General features: G+C 45.4%; 1 protein-coding gene across 1 annotated transcript in view; it reads left to right on the forward strand.

Moving 5' to 3' along the window:
- The first annotated feature begins 9,102 nt into the window (after nt 1-9,102).
- The window catches only part of pdlim2 (PDZ and LIM domain 2 (mystique)), a 41,142-nt gene continuing 39,528 nt past the window's right edge, over nt 9,103-10,716 (forward strand). The window contains exon 1 of the mRNA XM_030769604.1: nt 9,103-9,195. Within this exon, the coding sequence (XP_030625464.1) occupies nt 9,103-9,195 (93 nt within the window). The remainder of the gene's footprint in view (nt 9,196-10,716) is intronic.

The raw sequence follows: 10,716 nt of genomic DNA on the forward strand, positions 1-10,716 counted from the left end.
CCTCTGTTTAGTAAAAACAGTTCTTTGGTCTCCTTTGAGTAGAGACCAAATCCAATTCTCATTTGACAGGCCCAATAAAATGTTCCTACTTGGAATTTGCTGTCAGATTTTCAACACACAGGCTTTTAAACTTGCTCAAAGCTAAAAAGCCAAGCTCCACGTTTGGGATAGAGTGTTGATGACTGTGCAGTTTTCTTTAAATGGGTGGGAAAAAGCTGGACATGTTTCCCAGTGTTCACGTGTCAGTCCCAAGCCTAGGCCCCCAGTGTGCACCCACTGAGCGTGGTATTTCAGCCCTGTACCTTCCCTCTGTGTGGCTACACACACACACACACACACACACACACCCCCCCACCCCCTGCCTCTCCTTTGTGCCTCGATTGTGTAGGCTTCCTGATTGCTCTAGCATGCTGATTGGGCACTTCAGAAGTGAAAAGGATCGCAATCCTCATTTCCAACTGGAAAACAGGACATAGCAGGCGTAAGCTAAGTTGTGATTGATTTAGGTGTTGCTTCTGGTTTTTGAGTAATTGATTTAAAAAACAAAACAAAACAAAACAAACAACGCTAAAACAAGTTCTGTTTCCCTGCTAAATCTCAGCGAGCCGTATTTTTAGTTTGAGACTGTTTGTTTGTTTGTTTGTTTGTTTGTTTGTTTTAGGGAGTTTATTTTAAGTCATGTGTGGGTGTGCAGTTGAGAATTTTAAGCTAAATGTTCTGTGCTGGATTGTGTGACGTAACACAAGCAGAAGCCTTTTTCAGTTGTTTGTACCACAGGAAGCGTCGCACTCAGATATGATCTAATGATGAAAGTTCTCTTCTCTTCTCTTCTCTTCTCTTCTCTTCTCTTCTCTTCTCTTCTCTTCTCTGCTCTCCTCTGCTCTCCTCTGCTTTCTCACTCTGTGTCTTAAGTGTGAAGTTTTCTTTAGTCACAGGTCCTAGTCCGTGTTTTGTAGCCGCTTTCTATGACTAACCATGTCTCGTTCACCTCCAGTCGGATAAAATTGTCCGAAACGAGTGGTTGTGTTCCCAGCCCCACCGCAGTTCCTCTGACGCGGTGTCTGCTCCCTGTTTGACTGCGTTTCGGTCAAGGCCTGCGAGTCCCTGGCGCAGAGCTGTGTTTCAGAAATGACTGAGTGATAGGATGATGAAGCTCTTCCCTCACCTCACCACATTCTCTCAGCCCGTTGTATGTCGTCTCAGATATTTCTGTCTGTACTGTAATTGTGGCTGTGGTGTATTTTCGCCGAGGGTTGTGCGCTCTAAGTAGAATACGTCTGAGTGTTTGTGTCTGTGCATGTGTTTGCTTTAGAGATGAGTGACCCCGAGAGAGTTTGTAGCTGGGGTGTATGTGAAAGCTAGAGGTGAAAAGAAAATATGCAGTTTTAGAGTGTGTGTGTGTGTGAGCGAGCGAGCGTGTGTGTGTGTGTGTGAGATATCCATCAGATTCAGTTCTTTAACTCACTTAACACACTCTCTGCTCTAGTGGGATTTAACTTTTGTGGGTTAGTTTTAGGGCCTTTTAAAATGTGTTTTGTTAATGATGCTATTTAGACTATAGAGGGATTATGCACCCTCTTGTGTGTGTTTGTGTGTGTGTGGGAGTGTGAATCTGTGTGTCTCTTTGTGAGGATCTGTGAGTGTGAGACATATTCACACGCTCACACAAATAGACACATACTCAAACACAGAGAGAGGGAGAGAGAGAGAGATGATTTAGTGCTGTGTAGTACAGCATTAGTAGGGCCGACTCGAGAAGGGTATTTTTTTCACGTTGTCTCTATTGTGAGGAACTTTAGTAAAAGCGTGAACGGGATGTGGTAAAAGGAACCTACATTACGTAGCACCCAGTTCGTGCCACAGATTCTGCCTGCAGAAGCCACAGAGGAGACCAGCTGTCGTCTCTTACCTCTCCGCCTCTCCTCTCAGAGGCCTCTCGCACATGATGGAGTGCAGTGCTACAAAAAAAAAGAGAGAGAGAGAGAGAGAACACCCTGCTTTAGACAGCCGGTATACAGACCAGGCTGGAAAAAAAAAAAAAAAAGAAAAAACCTCCCCAAAAAACCCATACTTTCCATTTTTGTTTCAATCACAATCAACGTTTAAAGGCTTTGACCAACAACCCGGTGTCAGTTGAGCCAAGCAGTCTGCTGTCTGGTAAACGAGAGGTCAACGTTGGCGCCAGCGTTCTGGAGAGCTGTATCGATTATTTTGTTGGAGGTTGCAGGTGCCACGCTTAAAAAAAAAAAAAAAAAAAAAAATGTGCCTGCTTCAGCATCTAAACAATTGAATTTTCACTTCTGGAACAAGCGTAAAAACCTGGAGCAAGTCTGCACTCATTTCTACAATTTAGTCACCATCATAACATTCACCTTCTGTTTCCATGGAAGCAGAACAAACAGTGTATCGGAGAGCAGATGAATAGAATTTATTTCACAATTAGAAACGAACAAACCCAGAACACACCTTTGTTTTTTATGACCAGAGGCGTTCAAATGTCTAAAGATTCATTTAGCCACAATTACACAATCAAATTGTCAATCTCGCTTAACTTAGTCATCCTTTCCCTGTCATGTGGGTTCTGAGAGACACCCACCTGTTATTGTTTCCGTCCCCTCTTCTCACCTGTCTTTGTTGAACGCGGAGAGTTTTATGACTGAGTCATGGATTTCAAATGATTTAAGAATCCTGAGAATGTTTGGCCATTTAAACTGGAATCAGGGGGAGGCTTCAATTTGTCATCTCTCTCTCTCCTCTCTCCTCTCTCTCTCTCTCTCTCTCTCCTCTCTCCTCTGTCTCTCTCTCTCTCTCTCTCTCTCTCACCCTCTCATTCACCCCCCTCTCTTGCTCCGCCTGGTGCAAGAGAGGATACACGCTGTATCATTGGCTGTAGCTGACACTAAAGAGAGTGGATCTGAAAACATGGCATCGAAAAGACCTGCACAAACAATATCCAATCAAAGGCCTGTCAGAGGCAGCTGACTTTGTACTGAACATGTAGTTCCAATGATAAAAATTACACAGCTCTGCCCTAAAGAAGACCTGGCTCATGTAGAGACATGATGATGAATATAGTCCTGTACTAAAGATGTAGTTCTGTACTAAGTTAGACATACTCCTGCATTAACCATGTGGACCCGTGCCAAGGAGGATGTGGTCGCAATCTTTAGATGTAAATGTAGCAGCGTACTATCTGTGTAATCCTGTATGGAAGTGAACCTACTCCTGGGCTAAAAACATAACGTCCTCTTCTGAAAAAGATGTGTGTGTGTGTGTGTGTGTGTTTGAAACACGCTGCGAGTGGTCCATCTGCAGATGTCATCTTATCGTTCCTGGTTGCATCAGAGCGCTGGAACTCTGGTCCGCATCCAGAGCCCTGATTCAGGGAAACACAGCCACGGCATTCCGAACGGGAAGAGAAAGACTTCGGGAAAACCAACCACACTCTCTCACCAGGAGATGCTGTCTCACTCATGCATTAAGCATGAGCACAAACATTCAGATTCCCATAGAATGTCATGACAGAAAGAGAGAGAGTGAGACAAAGAGAGACAGACAGACAGACAGACAGACAGAGGGGATAGAGATATCACAGATCAAACTGACAAAAACTCTCTCGCTGCCAACATCAGTCATCTCCTGGGTTATGTGAAAGTCAGTGTCTCATCCGTAATAACAGTGTGCTGAAGTTTAGCCGAAGACGTGGCCCGGGGGCTGTGTGAAATCGCGCCGCGCTAACCTCGGCTAAACTGCGCATAATTTCCCAGACTTGTCTCAGCAAGTTGTAGAGATGTGCAGGGTTTTTTTTTTTGTTGTTGTTATTTTTGAAGTGGTTTTGGGGGGAACATTAAGCGATGAGGTAACAAGGATGGGGGGATGATTTAAAATGAGTGAAGTTTCACCGAAGGCAACGCGGAGGCGCTGTTCGGGGCCTTACACGCGAGCGTTCGTCCGGTTTTTCACGGCAGGACTTTAAGCTCTGTTCCACTGGCCGCGAGTAGCCTGGTCCTGTTCCTCTCTGGGCCCATTTACTGAAATTCTCTGGCGTTCCCTAACTCCGTTTAACCGGAATGTCAGCGAGCTCTCTTATGTTCCCCTCGCTCAGTCCCCTCACTCCATTTGGCTTTTCTTTCTTTCTCTCTTTCTTTTAATGGCCCTTATTTTCTCTCTCTCTCCTCTCTCTCTCCCTCTCTCTCTCTCTCTCTCTCTCTCTCGTGTGTGTACATCGTCCGCCTCTAAAAACTGGAGTCATTTCAGCTTCACAGCTGTCAACACAACTATGCGAGTGTGTGTTTGTGTTTGTGTGTGTGTGTGTGTGTGTGTGTGTATGCATGCATGCATGTTGTGCTTTTGTGTGTGTGTGTGTGTGTGTGTGTGCGTGCATGCATGTGTTGTGCTTGTGTGTATGTGTGATGGGTGTGTGTGTGGGTGTGTGTGTGTGTGTGCGCGCGTGTGTAATTATGCTGTTTAAGAAAATAATAGGCCTTGTTCTAGTATTGTGCTGGAGCTTTGTGCTCGTTTTCATCTCGTCGTGTACTCAGCTGCAGTACCCCATTCATTAACCCTTCTCAGCCTTTCTCCTACTTTCTCCTCACCCTTTCGACAGGCCTGCCTGTAGTCACACTTTCATCAGAGTGCAGTATTTGGGTGTCTCCCTCCACTTTAATCCACTTTAAGAGGCGTGGATCAGGCTCTCAGTCAGCGGTGGTTGTTTCATTGTATTGATTGTGTTTTGTAGAATGTCACTGTTACCTGATCCACCCGTGAGAAGCAGCCGCGGTATTTCTGACGTGAGCCGAACCTCAGCCGTCGCTGAAATGGGTTGGTCGATGGAGCGCAGCTCGGAAAGGTGAACCGGGTGACGCGTTTTCGACTAGTATTTCTACCCGTCGAAGAAACTTCTAGGTTTTGTCGCGTCACGGTTGTGAGTGATATTGAGAAACTTCTTTGATGGAATGCATTCCTCTCGTGTCGGATTAGGCTGTGCAAATAACCATCGAAGTTTATAGTTTTATAACTCGGTGGCTGAGATTTAAGTTGCCTAGTGACAAGGACAACAAGGTTTGCGCAATCAGATAACGTCAGTAAGGTAAAATGGTATCTCCTTCAATACCAGAACCTCCAGATTTCTCACACACCCAGTAAACGCGTCAACGCACCATCATGTCCAGTTCACGCACACGCTGCATTTTTAGCAGCCTCAAATTTTCCTTACTCAAACGACTGATTTTCACCGCTTCTTCCTCAGTGAAAAACTGGTCATCACAACGAGAATTTGTTTATTTGTGTGACAAATTAAAGGCACTTTTCCTGTTCATTTTCATCAGAGGGATGTTGCTCAAGTCTTATCAGAATGTTTTCTGACTTGCAGTGTCACAAGTAATAGGATATTAATCTGAATCTTAAACTTTCCGTTTGCAACCAGAATCAGTACTTCTGATTCACTCCTGTCAAACACAACCAGAATCAGTAATTCCGTCAAACACAACCAGAATTAGTACTTCTGATTCACTCCTATCAAACACAACCGGAGTCAGTAATTCTGTCAAACACAACCAGAATTAGTACTTCTGATTCACTGCTATCAAACACAACCGGATTTAGTAATTCTGTCAAACACAACCAGAATTAGTCATTCTTATTGTAACAGAGACAACAGTGTATGCAGAAGAGGAGAGCTGGATGTGTGCCATAATTATGATGAGAGAGAGAGAGAGGGAGAGAGAGAGAGAGAGAGAGAGGAAGAGAGAAAGAGAGAGGAAAAGGGAGAGGGAAAGAGAGGGAGAGAGGGGGAGAGGAGGAGGGAGAGAGAAAGAGGGAGAGAGGGAGAGAGGAGGAGGGAGAGAGAAAGAGGGAGAGAGGGAGAGAGGAAGAGGGAGAGAGAAAGAGGGAGAGAGAGAGAGAGAGAGAGGAAGAGGGAGAGAGGGAGAGAGGAAGAGGGAGAGAGAAAGAGGGAGGGAGGGAGAGAGAGAGAGAGAGAGAGAGAGGAAGAGGGAGAGAGAGAGAGGAAGAGGGAGAGAGAGACCTTTTTCTGACTAACTGAAGTCCTTGGCTTAGAAGAGCAGATTTGTGATTAGAGCAAGACGGAGAGAGAATGAAGGGGTGAATATGGAGAGAGAGACAGAGAGAGAGAGAGAATAAAAGGGATGAATTTAGAGAGAGAGAGAGAGCACGAGAGAGAGAGAATGGAGCGGATGAATATGGAAAGAGAGAAAGAGAGAGAGAAAACGAAAGGGATGAACTTAGAGAGAGAGAGAGAGAGAATAAAGAGGATGAATATGGAAAGAGAGAAAGAGAGAGAGAAAACGAAAGGGATGAACTTAGAGAGAGAGAGAGAGAGAGAGAGAGAGAGAGAGAATAAAGAGGATGAATATGGAAAGAGAGGGAGAGAGAGAGGAAGAGAGAGCGTGTGACTGAAGGGGTTGAATCAGTCCAGGCCGCAGTAATGAGGAGACTCTAATGAGGGAGAGCCTTGTAAAAGCTGCTAATTACCCCGCACTGCTCATGATGGGTTATGAGTGCATTCCTCATTGCAAAAAAAACGTGTGTGTGTGTGTGTGTGTGTGTGTTTGTGGCCTCTCTAAAAGTGTACGTCTTAGATCAAAAATGGAAATGCTTGCTCTTTTATCCTCTCTCCCTCGTTCCTCTAGACATTGTTGTTGTTTTGAGAGACCAGTCTGGGACAGACTGTTAGACGCTCTCTCTGACACAGTTCTGTTCTGGCTACGGGTGAATTCCTTGAATTCTTCACCATTATTTGTGGTTCATGTCACAAATCACAATTACTGCTTTAGTAATTAACTGTACCGTTATTCTTACATTCGCTCATTTAAACATGATTGTAAATGTGTTGGCTGCTATAGATCTGTAAATGACGTTTAAACGTCATTCTGTTATCTTTCTTTTGTCTGAACGGGGTAAAAAAATGTACTGTAATTGTCCACAGACAGTCACGACAGACAGACAAACAAACAAACAAATGGTTCTCTGACCCTGTTATCACGTCCACAAATAACATTGAAGGTCATCAACCCAGTGATTTGTATCAAGAGTTAGCCATTGGCTCTCAGTGGAATGTCCGTTATCCTGCAGCGGTATGCTGGTTTCGACTTGTAATGCTTTCGTACAAACACATTAGAGAGATAAAGAGACTGCGTGAAGGAAGCTCATTTCCGTGTTTCATAACAGACATTCGTGCCTTTTGGCCAAATCTGAAAAGCAAACAGGCCTGAAGCGTCGATCCTCATCGGCCGCGTAATTATCAGAGTTTCCACTGACAGCCGCGCATCATGTCAACGCAATGCGCCCACCACCGCGGAAGCCGCCGCGTCGCATTTTAGAAGGAGACGAACGGAGAAATCAACGTGACTTAAGCTGTTGCTGTACAGGTTTGTCGATACCTGGAGTCAAAGCCGTGTGTTCAAAGAAGGAAAAAATTGTGCCATTGTTTTTTTTTTTTTTTTCTTTATGCCATGCAGAAGTGAAATTACATGCTTAAGATTTCCTGAGAACTAACAGAACTGGATGGATTGTTTTGAGTTGGAAGGGGAAAAAAAAAAAAAAAAGCTTTTAAATTGTGGTTTGGTGTATTGGACTAGCCACAAAATGCTGTGAATCTTTTTTTTTTTTTTTCAAACGAGAGTTTGATTGGATTCCATTTTTTTGTGTCTTGGACGCACACAAAGTGGAAAAAGTAATGCAAGAGAGCAGCGGAATATTGCAGTTTGCGATGTTTCTCTACCCCAAAGACAAAACTCTTATTAACTCCACCGTCAGACTTTCCCTAACGGTTGGCACTGCACGTCTGTTTGAATAAAATCTGAATTTTCGTGTTTCTGTTCGAAAGAGCCGCAGTAATTCAAGTGAACAAAGTTGTAAGTCTGTCCAGGAGAAACTGATTCACGTTCATCGAAGTCAGGCCTGGGATTCAGAAACTAGCACGGATGATCCACCACACATACACGCACACACACACACACTCACATGCACATGCACAAAACTCACTGTCATTGTCAGTGTTAAACACAGAGAACCACAGACTTACACAGTCTTAGTGACTGTCCCACCACACACACATACACATACACACACACACACACACACACACACACTCAGTTTTTTAGTGACTGAAATTGTGTGTGGAGGTGTTTTCCATGTAAGGGAGGTGAGTAAGAGATTTTGAACCAGGCTGGGGCCTTATTGTCTGCCGGCCCCCTCCAGTCTCTGGCCACAGCCATGCATCGCAAAGCAGCCAACGCTGTCAGAGTCTCCACTCTAGAATGTATACTAATGACACATGCCACACTCGAGGGGGAAGAAGACATGCTCCTCGGTGCAACTGCGACATGCTACTCTCCATTATGGCTCGAGAGCCGCAATACCAGCAGCCAAATGGCACTCTGACCCAAGCAACTTTTAATACTTCCTTATTACTAGGGTTTTTGTGCAGCTGTGGATGCCGCAGGATGCTATTATGACTCAACAGTTTTGCATTATGCTCCAAAAGCAATTGCATGTAGCGCTCCAGTGAGACAGTAACTGCCATTTTTGCTCAAAATAACTCCGAAATGGTGACCAAAGGACGCTAAGCTCTCAGTCGAAGCTTTCCTGTTAATTAACAGAGAGCAGAGACTCGACTGATTCAGGAAGTAAAATGATGTTTTCAGTTCTGTCTTTCTTCCTTTTTTTGGGGGCAGGGTTTCTTTCAGAAAAGGACATTTGGAAGTCATGAAAACCGTGGCTTTGAAAGAACTTCAACAATTCCAGTCATGTGCCTCTGGCCGTGGAATACCTTCCACTCCTGTTTGATGCGGTTATTGAGCTTTCTCTGTGTGTGTGTGTGTGTGTGTGTGTGTGTGTGTGTGTGTGTGTGTGGGGATTTAAGTTGCAGTCATGCAGAAACACTTGAATGGTTCTGTGAGCAGGTGACATCAGTTCTCACCTCTTCACCTGAATGTAATCCTCAGATGTGGAAACTCGCTAAGCTGACACGAGGCAAAGCAAGCCAACGTCAACTTCTGTCTTACTAAAAAAAATCTCTCTCTCTCTTTCTCTCCACAGTAGTCCTGAAGTCATTGGGGCACAGCCTGCTGCACTCACATCATGTCTTTTTCGGTGAACCTGATTGGTCCTTCCCCTTGGGGTTTCAGAATATCTGGTGGGAGGGACTTCAAGAAAGCTATAACGGTCTCCAAGGTAACGGTCTCCATTTATTTACTGAGCCGACAGCCTCACTCGCTACATGTCCTCTAGTTTTAGCCTGAGCCTAAAAAAAAAAAAAAAAAAAGGCTGGTAATCTGATGTACCGCACTCTGCCTTGTCCCCCTGGTGACTTGTTTCTCCTCCCAGGCTTAGTTTTTATCTGCTGGTTGCTACCTGTTTTCACGGTTGCCGTGTCCACACGGTGGCCGGGGAGAGTGTTCTCTAAATGAAGAGGAAGTCTGTGAATGCAGGGACGGGGCAGGGAAGGGCGCTTCTGAAACCCAGGCTATTGTGTTTTTTTTTTTTTTAAAGACTTTTTCTTTTCCCAAGAAAAACAAAACAGGAAAATGGAAATCTGTGTGCAGAAAAGGAAGACGTGATTATAGAGTTCTCCATGAGAGAGAGAGGGAGAAAGAGAGAGGGGGAGAGAGGGGGGGGGGCGGGAGAGAACAATGTCATTTTTTTTCTGCACACCTTTGGGTGTAAAGTGCTCCTCTGTGTACAACTGCACAAAGTTTCCGTCACAAAAATATCCCCAAGCGTTACAGACTGAATCTCCTGCAGAATAAGTGTCCTGTTCGGGAAGTGTAAACACAGGTATAACCTGTACTTAAATATGTTTCTACCCCATAACTCCTGTCTCCCCTTTGTCTCCCACTCTGGATTCCCCCGGTTACCTGTGATTTCAACCTGAAACAGGCCAACATTTTTGAAGACTGACTATGACGTTCATCTTCTACGATTACATTGCCTTCAGAAATCTTTAAAACTCGAAGATCCCAGAGGTTCAGCTTCTTCGAGACCCTACGGGCGTGTTCCGTCCTCGGGACGGCAGACGCCCACGAGCTAACAGTGGAGCGCTCGCGTGTGGCCAAGTGTGCGTCCCGAGAAAGGGACAGCAGGGAAACGCGGGTGCGTTGTTTGGTTCCCGGGCCGAGAGGGGGCGAGAGGGAAAGAGAAGCCACGGCTTTTTGAGGACGGTTGTCGCTGGCACAGTGAGAGATGCCATAGCTCAGCCCCTTCCGTTTGAATTTAACGGGATGGCTAAAAACCGCGCTGGGACTGTGGCTTGTCTGAGGTGCCAGAGCCTTGGCAGTCCTTCTTGGATCCCCAACCCGCCCCCCCATCCTCTTTTCTTTTTGCCCCTCTCTCTCTCTCTCTCCCTCCCTCTGGTCTCTCACAGTGCATCGTTACCACTCCATCTCCATTCATCAGTATCGTTGAACATAGTGATACTACCAGTTTCTTTCCCTCTCTGTCCCTCATTCTCTCTCTCTCTCTCATTCTCTCTCTCTCTCTCTCTCTCTCCGTTTCTTCTTCATCCTTCTCTCTTTCCGTAGTGCTGAGAGAGGAGAGGAGCCTTAGTTTCTGTGAAACCAGGCGTGGTCTGATTGGACGAGGCACACTCCATTGTGGGTCTCCTTGGTGACGGTTAATCGCCACTCGAATGGGCCCACGGACATGGCACCTCTACCCCTCCCTCAAATCTCCCCACCAAAAAAAAAAGAAAAAAAA

The sequence above is a fragment of the Chanos chanos genome, chromosome 1 (genome assembly GCF_902362185.1).
Source record: "Chanos chanos chromosome 1, fChaCha1.1, whole genome shotgun sequence".
Classification (NCBI taxonomy): Eukaryota; Metazoa; Chordata; class Actinopteri; order Gonorynchiformes; family Chanidae; genus Chanos; species Chanos chanos.